Consider the following 24793-nt stretch of genomic DNA (forward strand, 5'->3'; position numbering starts at 1 on the left):
AATGCAAAGTAACAGGACACCCTGTGAGTTTTATCTCTCTCCCAATCTTTTGTATCGCTGTCCAAGTTGCCAAACCGGATTGAAAGTTTTTCGCTGCAGACATGTGTGGGGTGGTTTCAGGCTTGTCTGGCAGGAATCTGGGTGGGAGGGCACTGTCGGTGAAATTTGAATTTAGGAGTCACACTGAGAACAGAATCCTTGAGACACTGCAGTGAGGAAAATCCTTTGTCACTGACCGAATCCAGCCCTTCACTGGTGTGGCCATGTGGATGGACGGTGCTCCTTGGTGGAGCTAGAATTACTGGGAACTGCCTCCACCAGACGACGTTTCCCCTGCAGGCAGCCTCCTTCGCTCCTTGTGTAAGCAGCTGTGCTTTCCCTTCTTTTTCCTTCATGGCATTTCCAGGGCTGGGAGCAGGGGCTGGAAGTATTCTGCCAGTTCAGACAGTGTTGGCTGCTGATCCCAGAAGCCAATCTGGGTCTCCTTTAGGACTCTTCTAGGGGGTCGAGCTTGCTGTAGTTTAGCTCTTGCAACTTGTGTACACTTACAACAAAGGCAGACTTGGTTCTACGAGTTTTGGTTATACCTAAAGTAAGTAATCTCCTTCCTGAAGGTGTGTTAAACCTTGATTTTCTGCTCTCACGCTGCTGTTGTGGCCATACTGATACAAAGAGAAAAGGTTAGGTGGAAAAGATGACAGCTTTTATTGAATGAACTGATATAAGTGGGCAGAAATGGAGGCTTTGTTTGTTGCTGACTACTACCATTTCAAGTGAGTAAGTTGCTTGATCTTTCTGCTTCAATTACATCTTTCTTAATAGTGGAGACACTGACTTGCTGGGCTCAGTCAGACTGGAGAGACGCATGGAAGTGTCTACTACTGCAAAAGCACGTGGCCAACTGCTTATTGAGAATTGCTGCTTGATGTTTTGGGTCTTTATAGTGGTCAGAAGGAGGGGGCCATCATCTACTATGGTGACTCAGCCAGTACTACAACAATTCCACTAAATAAATTGTTGCTTCAGCAACAAAGAAATGGGAATCCTATCATTTAGGGCTCTGAACTGCCTGCCTCCCAGCTATATAATATTTTATATTTAGCACATGTATTGTTTTCTTGTTTTCCTAGCAGTGATTACGTCCCCTTGTTCAAAGACCCATCTGGGCTAATGAATTAGTTTGTAAAATGTCAGTGGCTTGAATAACAGGAAACACTGAGCCTTCACAGCTCCGTGTGAAACCAGGAGTTGTGGATCTTTGCAAGACACCTTAGGCCTCAAAGAGTGAGTCTGCGTCTAGCCCTCATTAGCCACATCCCAGAGCACAGTGTTTGCTTGGCACCTGCCTGGAGGAGATGAATTGATATGCAGGAGAGGAAGAGAAATTTACAGAAACAAAGAGCAGTGGTTCAGCTTGCAATAGCTACTTTGTACCTGAAATATGCTGTTTCACTGGGGTGTTAAATCAGACCAGGGCACTTGCAGTCGGCCAGGGAGGGAGTGGCTGTAAAACTGGAGCGCTGGGCTGGGCTGGGCAGCAGCGAGGGAGCTGAGAGCAGCCCTGACATCAGCCAGCCAGGTAGTTTCAGCAGGCTGACTAACAAAGCCACCTTTTGAAGGGGAATACCTTAAATCCGGAGACACTTCCTGCTGTGCTGTGCTCAGCAAGCGGAGGGGATTCTGGTAGCTGATGAGGGGGCTGGGAAGCAGTGGCAGAAATATTTCTGTAAGAGCACAGAAGTTGTTTTTTTCACCTAAAGAGAAAACAGCAGGACCATAGAGCTGATGTGATCTCTTTTTTCCCCACGGAGACACCTACAAACGGGACAGGAAACTTGCACTCCGCTGGAGACATTTCAAAGCAAGGGCAAACAAAGGTAACCCAGCAAAAATCTCCCTGAGGCACTGGTAATCAGCAGACAACTTCTGTTAGGCCAAAAACAGTTCTGGGACTTCAGTCGTGGAAAAAATCAGTTTCAGGGCTGAAATTGGTGTAAAGGATGGCCAGTTCAGACTCTGTATGTTGGTATAGACTATCACATGTAACACAGAGGAGGGAAAATTTTCCAGGAAAGATGGTATTGGTTCAGCTGTCTTTAGTCCTGACTTACTGTTGAATGTAGGAAGCCTAGAAATCAGTGTGTGGTGGTCACCTTTCCGAGAAGAAAAAATGATGGAGTAAGGGTCCGGAATGCAAATTCTGGTGTTGAAAGCCCTCTCTCACATCTACATTAGAGCATTCCCAAACCCCGGGTGTTTGCCTTTTGCTGCCTGGGAGCACCCTTTCATACCAGACCATCCAGTCCCCAGGAGACTGCGGGTCAGCGGACAGGCACGATTTCGGCACACGTGCCGTTCCTGCTGCCGTGCTTGGCGTCTTGCATCTGGTCTGCTCTGGTCAGAGGCGGCTCCTTCCTCAGGTGCCACAGCCTGGCAGAGAGCAGCCTTCAGGAAACATTTGGCTTTGGCAGCCCTCGAGCGTACCCAATGTGAGTGTTTGCAAAGGGTGGGCTCGACCCTGGGGGGGAAAACCGTGTGGGGTGGCGGTGAGGGTTGTCTCTGAGGGGAGGTTTCGAGGCAGGACCGCCGCTGTCACCCCGGCAGGGGCTGTGCAGAGCGAGCCCTGCTGCCGTGAGGGGATCCTTCGTGAAGGGAGCCGGCGGCTGTCCCCCTCAGCCGGGCACCGGGCGGCCCCTTCCTGCTGCCGGCACCTGCCGGGCGGTGCCGAGAGGAGGAGCCGGAGCCGGGGCTGGGGTTGGGACCGGGGCCGGGGCCGGGCCCGGCAGCGCGGGGAGCGCCGCGCCATGGCGGCCTGAGGCGGCCCCGCTCGCCATGGAGCCCGGCGGCAGCATGAAGTACAGCGCCCGGCCCCAGGTGGGTGCCGTGGGGGGTGAGGGGAACCCCGGGGAACCGGGAGCCAGGTAGCGTGGCTGCGGCGGTGCTGGAGCCCGGCAGCCTCAAGGGGAAACGGGGTCTGAGGTCTGGGGGCGGCTCGGGGCACGGGGGTGGGCATCGGGGCATCCCTCGCCAGGGATGGGGGCACAGCCCCGAGCCCTACAGAGCTCAAGGAGCGCTCAGACACCGCGCTCAGACACACGGTGAGGTTTTTTGGGGGTCCCTTGGGGACACAGGAGTTGGGCTCCGCTCCCTGAGGGTCCCTTTGAACGCGGGTGTTTTATGGTTCTGTGACCGCGCCGCTCCACCTCGGGTATTTTTATAAAATACGCCGTGGTGCGATGCGGGGAGGCGAGCAGTGTGCCGGGAGTGACGCCGGGTTGTTTAGCAACAGCCCCAACTAAACCAGTTCGAGTCACCAGCACACCTCGCGTTAACCCAGGGCTTTGGGGCTTTGCTAATTAACCCGTGTATTATCTCCGGGCGTTGAAAGGGAGCGACTTTTCACCGCAGTCTTTGCTTCGTGAGGAGATCTGCCTGGCTGAGGGTCGGGCCAGGACAGCACGCCACATCACGCCGTTCTGGGGTTGTGTGTCCAGTGCTTGTTCAGTGCCACAAAGTCATCTGAAAACCAGGCTTTTAAATTAAACTGCGACCGTAGTGTTTTCCAGCTCACCTGCAGGCTGCTTGGTGCAGGTCCCCGAGTTCAGGGTTTAGCGGTTGTTATCTGACGGCAGCGAAGCAGCAGGTTGTGTTAGCACCGATGAGAAAGCTGGCCTACAGCAAGAAAAACAGTTTTCCTTGCCTCCAGCCCCGTGGTCTGTGTGCATCAGGGCCGTGGTGACTGCCAGGAGCACAAGGAGTCGCTCACGCTGCCACCGCTCTGCCTCAAGCCCTTGTCCCCTGACAAGGGGACACCGCGTCCCCTCCCCTGCTCTGAGTACAACAGGAGCTGACCTGCTCTGGGAGGTCTCCCCCAGCAAGACGAGGGCTTTTGAACACCCCTGGTGGCCCTGCTGTTGGGCTCGGTGGGCCTACGAATATTACGGCAGAACAAACGTGTTTTGCAGTGGCCGTGCTTCCTCCTGCGGCTCTCGGGGCAGCGCGAGGGGAAGCTGCTGCTCGCCCTTGGAAAGGTGCAGAGCTTTCCCCCCGGTGGGTGAGCTGCTGCTCGGGCCAGTTTTGCTGCTCTTCTTGCCAAAGGCAAACAGGGATAAGGAAGGCACGACGAGAAAGAGGCTGGGGCTGATCGAGAGTACGCGAGACCTTTGCTCTGTAAACAAAATATCGCTATGTAAAACTGTTGAGGGAAGAGGGAGAGAGTTATTGAGGGCCTGGCTGGGGAACGTATCAGACCAAAGGTTCTCGACTTGCCCAGAGGAGAATACACCGTTACCATCCAAAGGCCACTAGGGCCAGCCTTACACACAGGTGTGCTGCGGTATCTGGGCAATATGCTGGGGCAGAGGAGAGAGCAGCTCCCAACAGCTAGCAGGGACGGACCTGCCAGGAGAAGGCTTTGCCTGGAGGATGTTCTGGTGTTTCCCCTGCTGCTGACCCCAAGCATTCAAATGTCTTGGCCCAGAGCCACCTCAAAACTGTCAGTAAGGAGCGTGGGTGAAATGTAATGATGAGCTTAGGATGTTTCATCGAGGTCTGGAGTGCAGCTGCTTTTGTGAGCCTCCTTGAGAGTATTGTTGTTGTTCAGACAGTGCTCTCCGCACCATGGAAGACTTAAGAGTGTTTTAAATAAGCTATTTACATCTGGGGCGTGCTTCTCTTCTGGTCTTTGGAAATAAGCATCTTACAGGGAAGAATTTCAAGGCTCAGAGCTACATGGATCAGGCCTGTAAGGCAGCTTTCATTCCCCAGGAATTACAAAGTCTTACAGCAGTGATTTTTTTTTCATGTAACAGAAACACAAATAAATGTGGTCACTTCTATGAGCTGCTGCGTTGCATGACACAGCTGCGTTGATAAGCCCGGTGCGGGGCAGCAAGCCAAGCCCGTGCTGTCCTGCGCAAACATTAACTTAGTTTCTTCTGTAATTAACCTAAAGGAATTGAGTTTCTCGCATGACTCAGGATGGTCACAAGACAATTGAACGCTATAGAGACTTGAGCTGGAGATCTGTGCGTGGGATAGGTGTGTGACTTGTGCCTTTCACTGTCGCACTTACCCTCAGAGCCTGGAAGGTGGACGGTCTGTCAGGAGGACACTCTGTCCCTTATTTCCTGCTCCCTTTTCCCTCGTCAGTTCGGGTGCCATCGTTTTATAGTGCAATTGCCCTTAATAAGGAACTGCTGAAGAAAAATAAAACACTGGCAAAGTTTCCAAAGTGTTTTACTGCCAATATTGGGGCAACACAGTGTGAATGTGCCTTAAAGAAACACAGCTCTTCTGTTTGCTGTTTCCATGTATTTCTTATCAAGAATTTGAGAGAAGATTGTTCTTATTGGCTCTCTCTCTGGAGCAGTACCAGGGCTTTCAGCAGGAGTTGGTGCAGGCGTCGATCTCGAGAGCAGTGGAGCTGTACCTGAGCTACTGGGGTGAAGTGAGTTGCACGCTGCACACCGTGTCAGCAGCCTTTAGGTTTTGTTAGTGTGTTTGCTTTTGTTGTTGTTGGGTTGGTGGTGGTTTTCAGTTGGAAACTTTCTGTTTCCTCTTATGCCAACACCAAAAAGCTGGTTTTGGCTTTCAGTGTGATCTGGGAAACTTGGGGTTTTGAAAAAAAACAACTCTCTGTGCTCTACCTGCACAGCAACAGGTTAGCCCCGCATGGTGTAAACCCCTGGAGGGTCCCTAAGATCCGAACTGCCCTTCTGAAATGTCCATTTCTCTGCCTCAGCTAGGCTCAAGGAACGTGCTCGGTGCTAACGTACTGCTTGGGCCGTAGCTTCCCTTTCTGCACCCCTGTCAAACCTTAGGCTTGAGAGAATAAAATACGTTTCCAGATCTGCAGTGGGAAGTGATGGTGTCCACAGTCTGCTCAAATAGAAACGTGAGGGACTTGTGCCCTCTCCAAAAGATGGAACTTTGATGCAGCAAAGCAGCTGGACGTGGTTGTGAGCAGAGATGGGAGATCCACGAGCCCACCCCCTCGATCCTAAAGGCTGCAGGGTCCCAAGCTCTGAGCCAGTTGGTGAGTCGAGGGGTTTCATTCCTCTCAATTCCAGTACCACGCTGCTCATGCGATGTTTGTTTCAGATTTTATTGAACACCTCCCGAGGCAGGTGTGGCTGCAGAAGGGCAGGTGGGAATTGCCTCTCGGATCACAGCCCGGGAGCTGAAGGGTGTAATTACCCGAGAGTCAAGCCACACGGCCTGATGACGCTGCTTCATCTGAGACCTCTCCCAGGTTCCTTTCCTCGGCCATGGACGCTTGTGTCAGCCTTTGGCAAAGTCTTTGCTCCAGGTTTGCACAGGACAGAGGGAAGGAGCCAAGCTGTGGAGAGAGGGCTGCGAGCAGAGCCTGGGGACACTGCCTTGGCTCTCCCCTCCCGTGATCCGTGCAGATCTGTGGCCTGAAAACCAACCTGTGTGCGAGATGCTGATCACAAAGGTGCTTTGTAAACCTCCCCAAAACCTCTTGCTGGGGAGAGAGCTGGCCTTTCTGGGATTCCCCATTGCAGGAAGATCTCTGCTTTCCAGTAAAACGTCTCCAATACCGAGTATGCTGTGGCAGTTCCCACCCTCCCCGTGTGCCTGCTGGGTTTCCTGCTGACAGAATTAGTCACTTCAGCTTCTGGTTTGTCCAGTCGGGCGGATTGCAGTTGCTGTCTAAAAATACATCGAGCGGCTGGGTTACGGAGGAGTGAAGAGCTCTGCACAGGACTTCTCCCGGAGCTCTCATCGCCGAGGAGCTGCATGCAGGAGACCTCTGGGCACAACATGAATCCCTCCGTGCACGCTCCTTTCCCAAGCTTCCTCAGGGAATTTCTTCTCGGGGGGGAAACCAAGGTGTGCAAGAAGCAGAGCACCCACGGGAACCAGATGTAGAACATAGCATTCCCAACCTGTGATTTGTTTGTTGGAAAATCGAGGTTTTACAAAGATGGGAGGAACTCTGGTTCCCCACACCACAGCTCCAGCCTTGGGGCTTGGAGCACTAGTCAAAGGCTCTGCTGCTGTTCCCTTGGTCAGCGTGGACTGTCAGCTCAGGAGGAGGCTGGGACAGTTACGCACTTAATTCCTGACTCGTTACCACCCCCAAAGGATATTTTTGGGTAACCCAAGCGCATCCTGATACAGAAGCAGCTCCCTTTTGTCATCTAGCGGCTTTTGGCTTGTGCAGAGGGAGTTTGCTGCTGCCAGGCAGTCCGGTGGTGGTGTGTCCTGGCTCCTCATCCCCGTGGGGATTTCTTTCTGACTCCTCCACCTGATTGGCATGAGACTTCCCTCCCAGGGCACCGCACCAGCCCAGCTGATGCTCCAGCCAGAAACCTCCTTTCCTGCTGCAGGGAGTGGTGACGTTGAGAACCGAGTGAGGAGGAGCAAGAGGAAGTAACTGGGCCTGTGACTAACACGGAGAGAATATCAGGAAAGGTTTTCTATTAATGTTTATAGAAGTAGTTTCATTGAGACGGGTGAGAAGAGTCAGACCTCGAGTCAATTTGTGCTGGCGACTGCTTCTTGGGGAGCCATGGACAAGGTGAGAGCAGGACGCGCGTTCACATCCTCCCTGATTTCTATCTGCAGATGCGTCGTGATGAAGGGAATGCTCAGTATGTGCCAGGGAAACATCCAGCAACTGTGAGCTAAAGGAGATAAAACGTCTGGGTGCCTCTCGGTTTAACTGTGATCTTTCAACTCTTTTTGCTTTTGATTCCGTCCGGTTTCTGCCTAGCTGAGAGGAGTGGTGAGCAGCACGAGCTGTGTCTCCGTGATGGGCAGGAGAGGCAGCAGAGGAGATGTGTGGCACGATGCGTGTGAGGGGCAGAGGCTGAGCTGTGCTGTTCGGACACAGACACATCTAGTCCTAAGGTCAGCCGGGTGCTCTTCGTGCTGAGCAGGGCAGGGGCGATTACTCAGAGGTCAGGACGGGGCCTCGTCTGAAATCTTCCTGGCACAATCCGATCCAGCATTCCCGTAGTGCTTGGGAGATGCTTCAGATCCTCTGTATGGACGAGGTTCTCCACAGGGATCAAAGGTGCGTGCAGCAGCTTAGCTAAAAAGCCTGACACAAGTGTCAGAGGAGGCTGGGGACTGCAGTGGTGGTCTTAGGTGTGAGTGTGGGCGAGAGGATGAGGCCTGGCGCTCAAAGCAGAGGGCAGGGACAGGAACCTGTTGGAATCCATTCTCGTATCTGACTCTAATTGCTGGGTGACATCTAGAGAGTACAAATATCAGTGAGTGCTTATGCACCTTATACGTGTGTAATAATAATAATGATAAATAATAATAACAATAGAATTAATCTCCCAAGAGTCCCCACGCTCCTTTAGTTCCTCTTGGTGCTGTGGATATCGCTGCTGTCTCAGCAGCAAACTCTCAGCTTTAATGCCCTCCATCCTTTTTTCTAAGGTAAGCAGAGACGTTGTCTAAAGAAAGATTTATTTCTAAGATCTTTTGCCTAACTTGCTTTGGTTTTTCTGCAGCCGCAGAGGTGGTGTGTGTGTGCTTATGTGTAGAGGGGGAAGGAAACTGTGTTTTCTTTCTGATTTAATCACGCTGATGGTTGTTCCTCTCTATGTGCTTTCTGCACAGATACAGCTGTGAGCTCAGAGGGTGTTAAAACGCTCCGGCCACGGAGCCGAGTGTTTCGCAGCCTGACCTCACACAGCACTACCGTAAACCTGCTGCCGAGCCCCAGGCTTCTCTGCCAGTGTGGTTCCCTCACTCAGCTCAATGAAACTGAGCCCTGGGGAATCGTGCAGGGGGATGAAGGTACCTGCAGCCAGAGACGTGGCCACATTCCTCCTCCTCGCAGGGACTGGAGCTGGAGCGCATCGCATGTGCTGAGCGATGCTGGCCGGTCAGTCAGCGCCTGGGGAGGAGGATGCTGGCTCTCCGTGCTCAGTCACCTGTGGTCACCACTGCACAGATGGCAATACACCATTTGAATCAGCTTCCTCAGGGCGGCCAGGCTTTGAATAGGGGTTTCTTTGCGCTCCCAGCAGCTCCAGGAGGCGCGATTTCTGCGCGTCATTTTACCACTGCTGCAACCCTTCAATATTAGGCAAGAAGTGCAGGATCCCCCTCTCAGAGAAGAAATGCCATCTGACTGAAATCAACCTGCCAAGGGAGTGTATTATTGAGGCTGAGATTTAACAGCCTGTGCCCAGTTGTTGTTACCCACCCAGACACGGCATTCCCCTCGGAGCTGGGGCAGGAGGCTCCTCCTGCTCACCCCAGGAAGCCCAGGAGAGCTGCTGCATGAGCATCACTGAAGCCCTGGAGGTTGTTCTCCTGCCACAGGCTCCTGCAGGTGTTAGAAGTGACTTAAATACCTTCCTTCTGCTAGCAGCAACGCATCGGGTGGTGTGTCAGGCTCTAGGCAACCCTGATTCTGACTGAAGAGTGTCTTGGTTGGAGGCATAGGCATGTATTTAACTTCCATTTGTGTGTCTCCTGTTAGGAGTTTCCTTGGTTTACATTTTCAAGTTTTCCTGTGCGATCGTGGAAGGCAAACAGGCAAGAGCACCCCCGTGGTGCCGTCCTTGTGGCTTTGCAGAGCCTTCTCTTCCTCCTGGCGGTGGCTGGATGTTGATGACAGAAAGCAGTCGGGCACCTCGAGGTGCTGTGGTTTGTGCTGGTTTGTTTTTTGCCGTAATAAATAACCCGAACGGAGGCTTCCTTCCCCATGCTGTAGCGGAGAGCTGCTCAAGGATAAACACAGCTTGTTCTGAGAGCAAGTGATGTGAGGAGGCGTGGGCTGCTCTCATCTCGATGGCCTTCCAGGCAGTGTTGGCAGAGGATTAAATGTACGCAGCCCAACAGCAGCGGAGGGTAAGGTGCTTCCCCTGCCCTGTCCCCGTTGGTTTGCGTAGGGCCTCAGGCTAACACGTCAGGAGGAGAGGCTGTGCTGAAGTGCAGAGGCTGGGAGGAGCCTGGAAAAAAAAAAAAAAAGATATGGCAGGAGAGGACAGAGGTTGGGTAAGGGAAGGGCAGGAGGAGTGGGAGGGTGATGCAGGTGGATGGGCTGTCCTGCAGGGAGCATCGCTCATCGGGAGGGTGCCGTGGGCTCAGAGGTCTCTGCCAACGTGCTGTGTGCTTCTGGGTGTCTGTGACATTTGTCCTTGTGCAGCTGGTGATGTTTCTGAGCTCTTACACCGGCTGGCAGAGTGCAGGCAGCATCCGACCTGGGCTCACGTTTGCAGGGATGACATTTCCCCCTTGCAAAGCGCAGGAGTGTGTTTGGAAGCAGCAAGCATGTGCCGGTGGGCTCTGTGTTGTTGTGTCCTTGCTGTCACCCAGAGCCCTGTGCCCCTGCCTGGCCACGCAGCCAGCGAGCTGCCAGATCCCCGTAAGGCTCAGGATCGAGGGGCAGTGGCAGGGATGGCGAGGTGCCCTCTTGCCCCCTGCTTTGGGCAGCTCACAGTGGCCAGTGGGATGCTCCTGCCTGGGCAAATTCCTGGCGCGTGGCTTGGTTTGCTCAGCTACACCCTCCAGATTTTGTAAGAAGAGCGTGAAGTAATCCCTCCACCTCCTTGTACGGGTTGAGGGGACACATGAAGCAAACCTGTCTCATCGGGCAGCTCTGTGCTGGGAAGCGGGCTGTCCCTGCCGCCGTGCCCCTTTCTGAGGATGGAGCACGCTGCTCTGATTCCCTCTCTGGCTGGCGCAGGTAACGTTGGCAGGGCAAGGATGGAAGAAGGTAAACCAGGGCCAAAAGATGCAAGAAAGGGAAAATCCTGAGCGCTGAGGGCTTGCTGACGTTCCTCCCTGTCCAGTGGTTTCATCCTGTGCCTGCAGAGCTGCAGGGTGCTTATAGCTGTGTGCTGCAGGTGGCATCCCTCGCTCCCGGGTGGCTGCCTCAGAGACCTGCCCTTTATTTTCCAGCACGCTTTGTCCTGAGAGCCTGGCTGTGGGCATTCGTTCTGTGGCCGGCTTTTTGTTTTATTTCCTTTCCCAGGTGTTTGCTGCGAGGGGGAAATCCAGGCAGGGTTGTAGGAGCGTTGGGCAGACACACAGAGCTGTGTGGATGTGTGGGGAGGAAGTAGCTCGTTTTCTTCATTTACAGGAATGTTATTTATAGCCTGCCGTGTCCGTCGGGGTGAGGGTGACACGCCTGCCACATAGCAGGCATTTCGGGGGGTTGGACCCGTGTCTGCAGTTTCACCTGCTGGGAGGCAGAGATCTTGGAGGTCCTGGGGCTGTGACCTGCTGTGGTCATGGGGTGTGCGGGGCCTCGCCCCGGAGTTTGCTCGGATTGATCACCTTGGATGGTGCCCAAAAGGAAGCACCTACTTCCTTCTGGTGAGTGAGGAAGAGGCACGTGCTAGCACTGCGTGTCTGCGAGCAGGAGCCTTCGGGGCTTGGTCTGCCACGGGTGGCTGCGGAGCTGCTGGCACCGAGGCGCTTTGTGCTCTTGGTGATGCTCTGAGGCCACAGCTCTGTGGTTCTGCTCCATCCTTGCGTGGCAGACTGCCCTGGGGTTGGGCATCTGCAGAGCAGGCTCTGGGAATGGCCTCTCCATTGTCCTGCTCTCCCTGCCCCTCCTAGGACATGAACAACGTGGAGGAAGGGGTGGAGTTCCTCCCGGCCATGAACTCCAAGAAGATGGAGAAGCGTGGCCCAAAGCGACGTGTGGTCGTTGCCATCATGATCGTTGCTTTTCTGCTCATCTCCCTCGTCATCGGCCTCCTGGTTTGGCACTTCAAATGTGAGTGTGAGGTTCAACCAACTCCAAGGGGTTGGGTGGGGGCATGTCCCAGGAGCATATCCCTGCTGCTCTGGGCTCGGGGGAGCTTCGTTACCGTGCGTTGCTCACGTGGGACCTTAGCAGCAGTGACAGCCAGAGCTTCCAGAAAGCAGGGAGCCCGTTTCTGCTTCTTCTGACTGCCTTTCTCCATGAAATGTTGCCTTCCAGATAGGAAAGCGCCCGTCCAGAAGGTTTTCAACGGCCACCTGCGGGTTCTGAACTGGGAGTTCATTGATGCCTACGAGAACTCCAGCTCACCAGAGTTCACCATGCTGGCCAAGAAGGTGCAGAGCACGGTAAGAGCTCTTGGATCCCTCCACCTGCTTTTTTTTTCTCTTGCCCTGTGGCCACAGGGTTGCTGCTTGTAAGGCTGCTTGGAGCTGTCTCGCTCCTCCTAACTCTCCCTGCTCCTCACGAGTTGTTTGACTCGCTGAGCTGCTCACGGGGAGCCTGCCTTTCACCTGGATTTTGGTGTCACAGCTCCACCCCGCTGCCGCTGTGCCTCCCTGCCCCTGCAGCTCAGTGTGCCTATGGGGCTGCCTGGGCAAACCCCAGGACCAAAGGGAGAGCCAGGTCTGGCGGTCAGGGTCAGAGAAGAAATGCAGCTCTGCAGCTGAGCAGGCCTTGGGGCTGGGGGCTGAGGCCAGAGTTGGCTTCAGGAGTCAGGACACTTCTCCCTTCTCCTTCTTTCAGCTCTCCTTCTTCCGCTTTTTGGCCCCTGCAGGTTCCTGCACCCCAGGGATGCTGGGTACGTGCTCTGATTTTCCTCTGTCTGTCTTTAGCCTTCCACCCTCCTCACTTCCAGCCATGCTGAACTCTTTAAACTCCTTTTAGGTGGAGGAGATCTACAGGAGTCATCCAGATATTGGCCCATACCACAAGGAGACAGTAGTAACTGCGTTCAGGTGGGTGTCATGAGATGCTGCCTGAGAGTGGGAGTGTAGGGGGCAATTCTGGGATGTCACATGGCCATACACCTCTTTGCTGGGCTGCTCCAGAAAGAGGTGACTACTGAGGAGCAGTAGCCACTCCAAGTGACATTTTAAAGGGTGGGCAGTGAAAAGCAACCTCAAAAGCCTTGTGCTGAGACAGTGTATTTTGTCTGTTTCTCACGAGGAGAGGTCTTGGGGAAGTCAAGGTGTGGCGCAGTACAGCCCTGTGAGCCACCATGGCTGGTGCCTGGCAGCTCGGGAAGGGATTCCCCGGGCTGGTGGAGGCCTCTGCTGGGCTGCAGTTTGCTCAGCTTGTTATTGAGATTCCCTTCCCCATGGCCATCCTCCATAAAGGGCTTACCAAGTAGCCTGGCCCTCACTTCTGTTATATCTGCCCTCCTGTGTCTGGCCTTGCTCTCATCCCGTAATCGCCCTCCTCTGCAGCGAAGGCAGCGTCATTGCCTACTACTGGTCAGAGTTTGTCGTCCCCAAGTACCGTGAGAAGGATCTTGACAGGGCCATGGCGGACAAGCAGAGCCTGATCCAGAAGCTGAACCCACGGCTGCGAAACCCCGTGCTGAAGGTGGAGTCGATTGTCGCTTTCCGTGAGTGCTGTCTCAGTGACTCCTGGGCCTCTGCGTGGGACAGGGGAGGAAGGGGGACTCTTGGTGCTTGGTGTGTCACTGCTGCTGGTTTTGCTGCCAGCTGCACCCCTCCTTTGGGTGCCTTTGGCTGCAGGGGCAGCTTGAAGGGTGAGCGTAAGGACCCCACTTGGTGGTCCACAAAGATGGAGGAAGCTGTGCGCATTGCTCCCGTTCATCTGAACACTGTCTTCTCCTCTGAGCCCCTCTGGAGAGGGCCAGGGATCAATCCTCCCTCCTGCAGGGGATAAGTTTGGTCACTCAGATTCCTAGGGCACGCACTGGGGCTCTGCTCGTGGAGGCAGGGGAAGGAGCAGCTCTCCCCTGGTCAGATTGCCATGCAGACCCCAGAGACCTCTGCAGCTTTGCGCACAGGGACTTCCTACAGCTCACAGGATGACACCACTTCTGTTTCTTCCTGCAGCTGCCGACCCCAGCATTGCTCAGTCTTCTCGGGACAGTAAGTACAGCTCTTCTTCAGTCTCCCAATGGCCTCTCTGCATCCCCAGGGGTCTCCAGGGTGGTGATTTCCATTCTGGGGTGAGGAGGTGCCTGAAACGGGGTGCTCTGCCTGTGGGGCAGACCTCCATGTGCTGCTTGGAGCTGCTTTGGGGTTGGCCAGACATGCTGTTATCTAGCAGTGGTGGGCGGCCCAGTCTGTCCTTCCCCTTTGTAGATGGAGGGAGATAACAAGGGTGCTCCCTAAAGGAGGCATCTCCCCAGGGACGCCCTGCAGGCAGGCGAGGAACAATGAGTGCCACGCTCTGCTTCTTGGGAAAAGGCAAATCAAAACCTCAACGTGTCTGCTGTCCTCTTCCTTGAACCCTGCACCCATGGGAAAGATCTCTCTCCCTCCTCATTTGTCCTGCTAACTCTTCCCCGTTCTCCTGGGCAGATAGCTGCCTTTTTGCCCTCCACGCCAAGGAAGGGGAGGTCACCAGTTTCACCACGCCGGGGTTCCCCAACAGCCCGTACCCCAACAACGCACGCTGCTACTGGACGCTGAGGGCGGACGTCAACTCTATCATCAGTCTGACCTTCAGGACGCTGGAACTGGAGCAGTGCACAGACGACGGTGACTACATCAAGGTGTACAACTCTCTGAGCCCCGTGGAGCCCCACGCTTTGGTGAGGTGAGCAGAGCATCTCCAGGGTTCGGCGCTCCTCCACGGGGTGGGGAGATAGGGAAGAGGGTGATTTGTGTTAGCTCCCCGTTAAGTTTCTGTATGGCAGTGGTGTGGCAGGGTGATGGTGAGCTGCACAGGAGTGCTGCTGGGAGTGGGGCTCCTGTCCCTGCTCCTTGGTGCTCGGTGCCACTGGAGGCTCTCTCTGCAGCTGTCTAATAGATTTTGTTCCTTCCTTCCTAGGCTGTGTGGGAATTATGCTCCTTCCTACAACCTGACCTTCCTGTCCTCCCAGAACGTTATGCTCGTCACATTGATTACCAACAAGGAGGGGAGATTCCCTGGCTTTAAGGCTGAGTTCTTCCAGCTCCCAAAGACGAAAGGTGGGTGTATGCCTTGGTCCAGTTTCCCTCAGCATCTCTCTGTCAGGGGCAGCTGTGGCTGCAGTCAGTTTGCCAGGGATGTTTCCAGGGCTGGGAGGTGTGGATGCAGGTCTCACTTTGGCTCTTTGAGCCTGCCTTGTCCACAGTGCTCTTGGCTGCTGTAATGATGTCCTGTGAGGAGGGCAAAATAAGAATTATGTTGGATTAGACATGCAGATAGATGTATGCAGGAAGCACCTAATTGATCTCCTGGGTTCTCTCCAAGTCTTGGAGCAGGAGCTTTCTCTAGAGATCAACTTAACCTTGTTAGAGGCTGATGCATCTGCCTCTTTTCCTGCCCCAGGCAATAGCCAGCTATGCCTTGGGAAAGCCACATCTCTTTGAATCTCTAACCTGTTTTCATCTTCCTACTTATCTTCCAGTCTGCGGTGGGACCCTGAAAGGAGAGAGCGGCACCTTCACTACTCCCTTTTACCCAGCACACTACCCCCCAGCCTTGGACTGCGTCTGGAACATCGAGGTAACACAGTCCCCTCTTCGCCTTAATTAGTCTGTCAAATAAACCTGCTTATGCAGGACACAGAGCAAATGAGCTCACAGCAGAAGCTGCCTGGAGGCTTAGTCTGACGTGGCTGGAGGGAGGCTTTAGGACTGGTGTCAAAGGCAGAAGAAGCTGAGAGAGGCCTGAACCCTGTGTGACTCTCACTGTAGCCTCCAGTCGCTGTAACTTTACACAAAGCACTTGAGGATTTGGGCTTCGGGGCAGACCTGCCACTTGCTGGTAAAACTGGTGGCAGGGCAACCTGGGAGAGCAGGCACTGTTGACAAATGCCGGGCTTCAGCCTCTGTTTTGTGCTTCTTTAATCTGGGATCCTGGGGTCAGCAAGCCAAGTGACTGAATGACAAGGGGAGCAGTAATGGCTTTTTGGGAAGGGAGTTTTTCTGTTGACTTCTTTCCTTTTTTGGTTGTCTTCTGTCCCTCCCCTCAAACACAACCTTTAACCCATGAAACTTATTCCCAGTTTCTGTGCTTCAGAAAACCTGCATGCCTCTGCTTCCATCCTCAGGTTCCCTCTAAAAAGAACGTGAAGGTGCGTTTCAACATGTTCTTTGTGTTGGAGCCGGGGATCCCAGTCAGCTCCTGCCCCAAGGACTACGTTCAGATCAACAGCACGAGGTAGGCATCAGGCTGTCTGTCTGACCTGTGGCTTTGGTCCTTGGAGGGGCTGCGTTTCGTTATATGGCACTTTGTGCATTCCTTAAACTTGCCGGGGGAGCAGGGGTGCTGAAGCTCTTTGGAATATGATGAGGCAGAAGAGCGCTTGGGTCTGACCTGCTCTCAAAGCTCAGTGCCCAGTCCTGGAGATCAGACAATGGGTTTGTTGCATGCTGCAGCTGAAAGAAAAAAAAAACAAAACACAAAGGCAGGCTGTGGAGTATCACATCCTAGGCATCACATGCAGAAAGGCAGATCCATGCAGAAACATCTGGCCTAATTTTGCTTGAATGGGTATTTCTCCATTATTAGGGTGACTGTGTTGCATTCTGTGATGCACTCACTGTTACATTTACTGTTAACTCTTGCACAACCTAATGGCAGCTGGACCGAAAATACAGCTTGGTACGGCACATGGGAAGTGAGCAGGGTTGTTTCACAACATTCTGGGTGAGAGAGCTGGCCCTTCCTTGAGGAGAAAGGGTTTCAAAGTCAGAATCTGTGGCTGCAACCCTTCTAGTTCCCGCAGGGGTGCCTGTGTAAGGGGGTTTCCTACCAGCCTGCCGTGGGGTGGGATCCTGGGGCTTTAGAGGCTGCACACACCCAGAGACCTGATGGGTCCGAGATCAGGGAGAGAGCGATCAGCATGACATCACGGATCTAGATGAGCTTCTGCCTGGCTGTTTTCAAGGCCCCAGCCTTCTGCCAGATGCAGCAAATTTCAGCTCCTGTGTGCAGCCCTCGAGGTCCAGCACCCTGTGCTGGCCCTGCTTCCTGCTGCCTAAGCTGGGCATGAGGAGTTCCTCCTTTCTGGTGATGGAGAATGCAGGGGTGGAAGAAGGGCTGCTCAGTGCTGGTCTATAGCACTGCACTGGTCTTTGTGTTGTCTCCCTTCAGGTACTGTGGGGAGCGTTCCCAGTTTGTGGTGGCCAGTACCACCAACAAAATCGAGGTCCGGTTCCACTCAGACCTGTCGTACACAGACACCGGCTTCTCTGCTGAGTACCTGTCCTACGACTCCAGTGACCGTAAGTTGAAATCTTGAGGCTGCAGAGGGAAAATAATTTGCCAGATGTTTGCTGCAGACTAGATAACTTCTCCTCTGCTGCCCTGTAAATCATGAAGCACACTTTTTGGGGCAACAGGAGCAAGTCTTATTTTCCTGCGAACCTCCTTGTATTCCTCCATTCTGAGGAAAAGCTGTTTTTAATGGTGGATGCTGTAAGCAGGCCGCCCAGAGCACTAGGACTGTTGTGTGCTTCGGGGAAGTGCCACAGACTGAAGGACTCACGTCTTTTACCCCTTTCCTCCCTCTCAGCCTGCCCTGGCAAGTTTGCCTGCAACACGGGCCGCTGCATTGAGAAAAGCATGCGCTGCGACGGGTGGATGGACTGCGTAGATGGCAGCGACGAGAGGTCCTGTGGTGAGTCTGTCCTTTCTTTTGGCTTTTGTTCTGAAGGGTGCACCGCCCCAGGGGGCTGGGGGTGGTGCTGGGCTAACGTGCTGTGCTGAGCCCTGCGGGTGAGCTGCCTGCCTGCCTTGCTGGCTAGCACCAGTACTGCCTCACCCTGCACGCTGGAGTGAGAGGCCATTGGTGTGGGGATCAATTTGGGATCCTTTCCAATATAGGAGACGCGGGTTCATGCCAATCTAGGCCTCTCCCAGTGGGATCTCCCCTGCTTTCCAGTTCCTCCCAACTGGGAATGTTTTCCCATTTAGTCCTCCTGGCTCTTGAGGACTTGGCTGTCTGAGCTGGGTGGATGCGTTGTGTTATGGAACTGGGCTGCAGAGTACATGTGGAAAACCCGTGTGATACTGCATGGGTGTTGTTTCTTTGTGCAACAGTTTTTCCTCTTGGATTCACAGTGCAATCCCATAGAAAATGTGATTGTCCAGGGTCTGAAGTTAATTAGAGATGAGAGCCTCTCCTGCTGTGGGTTCTTGGTGCCAGGTCTGGGGCTGTTTTCTGAGGGAGTGTGCTGCTGGCCTGGCTGCCCTCTCGCTGCCCTGGGCGGTGAGGGGCCGCCCTGGTGATCTGGGTATCTCGAGTGCTCTCCCACTGCTACAGCAACGTCTCTCATTCCAGTGCTGCCTCTGCCTGTCCTGCTGCTGTTAGGCTGGTGAAATGTGAGCTTCAGCTTTACTGTTAGATTAAGACATTTTAGCTCTCCAGATAGTCGTGTCTGCTGGGCAGTGGAAATACCGTGTTATAGCTCAAGGGCATGTGTATTTATGGACGTGTGCTTGTTCTGGTGCACCTGTCCTCATGTGCTTGCAGACCCACTGGGGGAGCCACCCAGATCTTCCTGTGGCGTTACGGTGGGCGCAATGGCAGATGTGTGGCTGGTGACCCAGGGGTGCCTTTGCAGGCCCTCCCCTGATTTCTCTCTGTCCCTTTGCAGTCTGTACCGAGCAGCAGTTCAGGTGCCAGAACGGCTGGTGCAAGCCCAAGTTCTGGGTCTGTGACAACGTGAATGACTGCGGCGACGACAGCGACGAGCTGCAGTGCAGTAAGTAACTTCCCTGCAGGCACAGGGCTGAGGGCTTGAGCAAGGTGAAGGGGGCGATGGAGGCACGTGGGGCAGAGGAAGCCAAGTGCCTTGCTGGAGCCCAAAACGGCACAGGGAGGCCTCACCTGGAACACTGCGGGGCAGCTTTCCTTGGGACAACACAGGAGCCTCAGGTCGGAGCTTGAGGATGAGTAAAAGTGTAGGAAATGTAACACTTTGGGAAAGGAAGGATTGCATAAATTGGTGGTGTGCAGTTTAGAGAAGAAAAGGCTGGGGGCACAGGCAATGGGTGTTTGTGTTGTAGCTGCAGAGGCTTCACCTGCCCTAGGGGAGAGAGAGGTGGATGCAGCCATGTAGGTTTTGTGCCCTGCACCTCCCCGGTGAGGTGTCAGTGCCCGGCTGTTCTCAGGAGCTGTTCTTTCCCCAGATTGTGGAAACAGCAGCTTCAAGTGCAACAGCGGGAAATGCATCCCCGACACGCAGAAGTGCGATGGCAAGGACGACTGTGGAGATGGGAGTGATGAAGGCAGCTGTAGCAAAGGTGAGGATGGGTTTGCGGGAGACCTCTCTTGAAATGCAGCCTCTTATGGATGTGCTTGTGGCTGGGCATCCAGGAGGGCATTCCTGCATCTGGTGGCAATGTCCTGGGGAGGGCACAAGTGGTGAAGGGCCCCTGAACAGCATGATTTTCCCAGAACTGGCACTAATCCTTCCCTGTTTGGCCTGCCTGCAGCAGGTACAACAGTGACCTGCAAGGAATACACGTACAAGTGCCGCAGTGGACTCTGCGTCACCAAACAGAACCCAGAGTGTGACGGCGAGCAGGACTGCAAGGACAATTCTGATGAGGACAACTGCAGTGAGTACCCACGCAAAGGGGGGACATGGGTTTCTGGGCTGGACCCCTCAGATAAACACTAAAGTAGGGTGGAGAGAGCCCCTGGGCATTTCTACACAACTGTTCAGATCTGGAAATAGCTGAGTGGTGTTGTGCTGAGTGTCTTTGTTGTACAACACATTTAGAGAGGGCTCACACAGATATCAGACAATAATTTGTCTACATATTTACTGTCTTGGCCAGTAAATGTTTTAGCAAATTCGGTGTTTGTGCTCCTAAGCTGATAGCATCAGCCATCCCTGGTGTAGGTAATGGGGCACTTGTGCTGCGGGAGATGTCCCAGAGGAAAGAAGGGGAGGTGCTAAACAGAAACCAGAGTATTTAAGTGCCCCCTCTCCTTCCTCACCCCAGACTGCGGGATCCGCTCCTTTACTAGGAAGTCAAGGATCGTCGGTGGGCAGAACTCGGACATGGGAGAGTGGCCGTGGCAGGTCAGCCTCCACGTCACGGGCCAGGGCCACGTCTGTGGGGCCTCGCTTATCTCGGAGACCTGGCTGGTGACTGCAGCACACTGCTTCCTGCAACTGCAGGACACCAGGTAGGTGGGAGCCCAAGGGCTGCTTCTGCCGGGCTCACTGAGCTGGGGACGCTTTGCTGCAGGGCCTGGGGACACTTAATGTGCTGCTGTCTGTGACAGATTTTGGCCTTGGCCACTGCCTGATTTAACACCCTCGGAGACAGCTGGGTTTTGGGAAGAGTCTCGTAGTGAAGTGGAAGCAGACATTTGAAGTACACAAGTGTTTATTTGTTGAGATGTCAGATTGGTGCCCTGTGCTCTTGCAGTCACTACAGTGATATGTGGTGGGATTCAAGGTGACGGGGCACCCAGACAGCTGCACGCCCACTTTTACCCATTTGCTTGTCTCAAGAAGAAACAACATTTTTTACAGGCACTTCTCCAGGAAACTTTTTAAGATGGTGGGCAGGGTTCATGAGCTGGGACATCTGCATGAGCTCTGCAAGCCAGAGCCTCACACTGCCCCGTGCCTTGTGCCTTGCAGCTGCCACCTTATGCAGAGAAAAAATCAGAAAGGCCAAAGCCCAGCATGAGCTCAGCCTGGCCACTATGGTTAAGGATAACAAAAAATGTTTTTATAAATACATTAATGGCAAGAGGAGGGCTAAAGAGAATCTCCATTCTTTACTGGATGCAGGGGGGAACATGACTACAGAGGATAAGGAAAAGGCTGAGGTTCTTAATGCCTTCTTTACATGGACAGGATGGGTTGGTGGGCAGAGGCCAAGGGGTGAGGTTCAACATGGCTCAGGGCCGGGTCCTGCACTTTGTCCACAACAACTCCATGCAGTGTCACAGGCTGGAGGCAGAGTGGCTGGGAAGCTGTGCAGAGGAAAAGGATCTGGGGGTGCTGGTTGATGCTCACCTGAACATGAGCCAGCAGTGTGCCCAGGTGGCCAAGAAGGCCAATGGCCTCCTGGCTTGTGTCAGGAACAGTGCAGCCAGCAGGATCGGGGAGGTGATCATCCCCCTGAGCTCTGCTCTGGTGAGGCCGCACCTCGAGTGCTGTGTTCAGGTTGGGCCCCTCACTACCAGAAGGACATCGAGGGCCTGGAGCGTGTCCAGAGCAGAGCTATGAAGCTGGTGAAGGGCCTGGGACACAAGTCCTGTGAGGAGCGGCTGAGGGAACTGGGGGTGTTTGGTCTGGAGAAGAGGAGGCTCAGAGCAGACCTCATTGCTCTCTGCAACTGCCTGAAAGGAAGGGGTGGGGAGCTGGGGGTCAGCCTCTTCTCACAGGTAACCAGTGACAGGACCAGAGGGAATGGCCTCAAGTTGTGGCAGGGGAGGTTCAGGTTGGAAATGAGGAGACATTTCTGCTCAGAAAGAGCAGTCAGGTGTTGGGACGGGTTGCCCAGGGAGGTGGTGGAGTCACCGTCCCTGGGAGTGTTCAAGGAGAGGTTGGATGTGGTGCTTGGGGACATGGTTTAGTGGGTGATATGGGTGGTAGGGGGTGGTTGGACCAGATGATCTTGGAGGGCTTTTCCAACCTCAGTGACTCTGTGATTCTACCCGCTCCCAGCCAGTGGACAGCCTACATGGGCCTGACCGACCAGGGCAACCGCAACGACGCCAACGTGCAAATGAGGAAAATCAAGCGCATCATCTCCCACCCCTACTTCAACGACTACACCTATGACTACGATATTGCTGTGATGGAGCTGCAGAGTCCTGTCACCTTCTCCTCTGTCGTCCAGCCCATCTGCCTGCCCGATTCCACCCACCAATTCCCTGTGGGCAAAGACCTGTGGGTGACTGGATGGGGAGCAACTGTGGAAGGAGGTGAGCGCTGGCAGTGGATTTGGGGCTGTGTGTGGCTGTAGGGAAAAGGGCAGATGGGAGATTCCAGCTTAAGCAGCTCAGTTTGCCGTGAGACTGGAATCAGATGAGGTTCCCCTGGGAGTACATGCAGTTCATGTCTCAGTTCTGCTGGGAAAATGGTATTAGGAAAAAGCGGGTTGTGGCAGATCCCGGGGCCAAGAGAAGCACACAGGTTGATGTCTGCACAGGGGAGGGAACTGCTGCTCGAAACAGCCGTGTGCTTGAACTGTTCCTCTGTCCTTGCAGGCAGTGGAGCCAGCATCTTGCAGAAAGCAGAGATCCGGGTAATCAACCAGACCATCTGCAACCAGCTGCTGTCCGGCCAGCTGACGCCACGCATGATGTGTGTGGGGATCCTGACGGGAGGTGTGGATGCGTGCCAGGTAGGCAAGCGGTGCGACAGCCCTGGTTCAGTGCTGTTAGCAGGAGTTGCAGCAAGCCAGGCCCCTTGCTCAGCACTATTGAGCGCGTTGACTCGCGTTCCCCCACTTAAAACACTGCACAGCTATGTGGCTCCTTGGTTCAGACAACAGACAGATTGGACTGCTCGTCAGCAGCAAATTGACTTAGTCTCAAAAATGGCTCCCCAGGTAGGAGAGGGGTGCAGCTGTCCTCTGCTTTATCGCTGTCACTGAGCGCCGTAGTTAGCAACACAGCCCATTTGTTTGGCTGTTTTTATTCTAGCATTTTGACTCATATTGCCACACTTAGATATCTGCTACAAATCTGTCCCATTCTTTCTTGATTCAGGGCGTGGCTAAATTGGAATGGATGTGAGCAGGAAATTGTATTGACTTAATCTCAAAAATAACTCCAGGGTTCCCTTCAAAGGCCAAAGAATTATTTCATACTACTTTGTGATTGTTTTTGTCATTAATACTTCGCTAGACCTTGTACTGAGTCAGTGCTTACGGTACTGTTTGTTTTTGTGCAGGGAGACTCTGGAGGGCCACTGATCAGCGTGGAAGCCAACAGTCGGATGTTCCTGGCTGGCGTCGTGAGCTGGGGTGACGGCTGTGCACAGAAGGAGAAGCCTGGCGTCTACAGCCGGGTCACTGCGCTGCGAGGGTGGATCAAAGAGCACACGGGCCTTTAGGGACACGCTCAGCCCTCCGTGGACACAAATGCCTCTTGTACACCGCCGGCTGGGCACTGACCCAGCCGCGACCAGCGGCCCCGTGGCATTGTCCTCCCTGCACGTGGCGGCGGTGAGCAGAGAGCTGCCTCGACTGTGAACTTCAACCCTCCCTCTACCTCGCTGCGAGTGAGTGCCTGGGACGCCCAGCCTTGGACTGTTGTCCATATTTAAAGCGTGTGTGTACCGAGCAGCCAGAGCTGCTGTAGTTTAGGCCTTAGTACTTCTACCCTGAACCCAAATCTCAGTTTAGAAATCAATGCCTAGGTATATGAAATTTCCCTTTGTGGGCAAGCTCGTGCAGCTCCCATAAAAAACTTAAATGAACAGCCATTCAAATACATACAAAACTAAACTAAAAGACAAAAATATTAAAGATTTTTTTTAAAACTGTTTTTAGAGGCAAACTTTACTGTGACAGGTTCAAAACCAAGCTTTCAGAATATATTCCATCTCCTTCGCTTGTTTTTGAACTGCCATCTGCACCGCTTTGTCTGGTCTTCAGTGATGGAGGGTGGGGGGAAGAAATTCTCACCAGGGTTCAGCCCTTTGGATCCCACCATTGGCACAGTCCCAGGCCGTGGTTTCCTGCCGTCCTTTGCCTGACTTAGCTTCTGTCCTCCTCTGCGTCCGAGGCCTTGTGAGGATCCAAGGGCTGCAGCACTGAAGGAGAGCAGTAAGGCTGAAACGTGCTGCCACTCACCTCGAAGGAAACCATGCTGGGGTCTGCCAGCACGTCCTGGGTGCCATCATCTGCATTGAGGGCTGGGCAGGGTGGCCTTACCCGTGTGCCTTAACACGATGCTCGGGGTTAGCTGGCAGCTTCAGCTGCTTGGTCCCACAGGGCAGCCCTGCGCTCAGGTAGCTGTGGTGGACAGGACCACCACACAGTGACTTCCTCGCTGAAGGCAGCCTCCAGGGACAAGCTGGCGAAGGAGCTGAAGGGCTTGACTGAATGTGTTCCTGCAGCTTGTCCCTGCAATGACAACGTGGGTTGGCTCTGCCGGCTCCAAGGCTGACAGACACCAGACTCCTCTGCTCTTTTTACTTTTGTAAGGAAAATACAACAATGTGACTTCTGAATGTGCTGATTTGATTTCTTTTTTTCAGTGTAGCCAGGTCCTTGCCCTAGAAGAGCACACTCCCATCGAGATTAGTGAGACCTGTAAATATATTGTTTTGTAAAACTCTATGAAGTGGAGATGCTCTAATAAACTGCAATATTTTCTAATCCTCTGGCTGTGTGGTTCTTATGTGGTTCTTCATGGGCTTCTGTGCAGGTGCTCCTGAGAACCTGCAGTACAGATCCCTACTCCCAACCATTCCCTGTGACCAGCTCTCCAAGGAGGAGGCTGAGCATCCTAACTGGAAATACTGCAAAACCCTTTATCTCTCCTGTTCACAGCAGCTCCCTCTGGCCCCAGTGTACTGTTTCAGGCATCCCCAAGGACATCAGCCAGGTTCCAGTGTTTCCAGAGGCTGGAGAGGCCCAGGAGGGATTTTTTCACACTACTCCAAGCACAGCACAGATGGAGGGGCGCTGAGCACTGACACGAGGCAGTTCTGGAGCCAGCTTCCCACCTGGAGACACACAGGAGCATCCCCACAGCCCAGCACTCACCTCCCATCAGCCTGGTGGGAGCTGGTGCAGGTCACCAGGCTGAGCTGCTGGGCTTCCCTCCACAGCTAGCACTGGTTGCATCTGGGCACGCAAGTGCGCTGCCTATTCCTCATGCAGGAAAGCGGGCCCTAAGGAAAAAGCAGGAAAACAAACAAACAAAAAAAACACTGCACCAACTTGTTTCCAGCCTAGATACAGGGTGCAGCTGGTTTTGTGCAGCAGTGGCTGCTCTGTTCCTGC

At 53.9% G+C, this 24793-nt stretch overlaps 2 protein-coding genes across 16 annotated transcripts in view; one reads left to right on the top strand and one right to left on the bottom strand.

Annotated features, from left to right (window-relative positions):
- Positions 1 to 24163, top strand: ST14 (ST14 transmembrane serine protease matriptase). 9 transcript variants are annotated; one of them, XM_084495924.1, is made up of 19 exons: positions 1 to 23; positions 11560 to 11719; positions 11927 to 12054; positions 12593 to 12663; positions 13135 to 13295; positions 13756 to 13791; positions 14227 to 14464; positions 14699 to 14838; positions 15261 to 15358; positions 15906 to 16015; positions 16952 to 17082; positions 17373 to 17477; positions 18457 to 18564; positions 18992 to 19105; positions 19298 to 19423; positions 19814 to 20000; positions 21499 to 21758; positions 22044 to 22180; positions 22732 to 24163. In XM_084495924.1, exons 2-19 carry the CDS (start codon positions 11563 to 11565, stop codon positions 22891 to 22893), a joined length of 2469 nt encoding a protein of 822 aa, XP_084352050.1. In that variant the 5' UTR covers positions 1 to 23; positions 11560 to 11562; the 3' UTR covers positions 22894 to 24163. The 9 variants fall into 9 exon arrangements, with proteins under 9 accessions (XP_084352050.1, XP_084352051.1, XP_084352053.1 ...); XM_084495925.1 differs by lacking the exon at positions 1 to 23 and adding an exon at positions 218 to 360; XM_084495927.1 differs by lacking the exon at positions 1 to 23 and adding an exon at positions 1739 to 1877.
- The window catches only part of LOC311422649 (uncharacterized protein), a 36924-nt gene continuing 35656 nt past the window's right edge, over positions 23526 to 24793 (bottom strand). For all 7 annotated transcript variants that reach the window (XR_014685451.1, XR_014685452.1, XR_014685453.1 and 4 more), the window contains one exon: positions 23526 to 24681. Coding sequence is in view for 1 of the 7 variants with exons in the window: in XM_084495929.1 (XP_084352055.1) it covers positions 24619 to 24681 (63 nt within the window). In the remaining 6 variants the exon portion in view is untranslated. The remainder of the gene's footprint in view (positions 24682 to 24793) is intronic.

Source organism: Aythya ferina (assembly GCF_964211825.1).
Source record: "Aythya ferina genome assembly, chromosome: 22".
In the NCBI taxonomy this organism is placed as follows: Eukaryota; Metazoa; Chordata; class Aves; order Anseriformes; family Anatidae; genus Aythya; species Aythya ferina.

Coding starts and splice junctions, on each gene's coding strand:
- ST14 (XM_084495919.1), top strand. CDS start 5,270: ATGTGCCTTAAAGAAACACAGCTCTTCTGTTTGCTGTTTCCATGTATT. Junction 16,016..16,951: donor GTTCAGATCAACAGCACGAG/GTAGGCATCAGG, acceptor GTCTCCCTTCAG/GTACTGTGGGGAGCGTTCCC. Junction 20,001..21,498: donor CTGCAACTGCAGGACACCAG/GTAGGTGGGAGC, acceptor ACCCGCTCCCAG/CCAGTGGACAGCCTACATGG.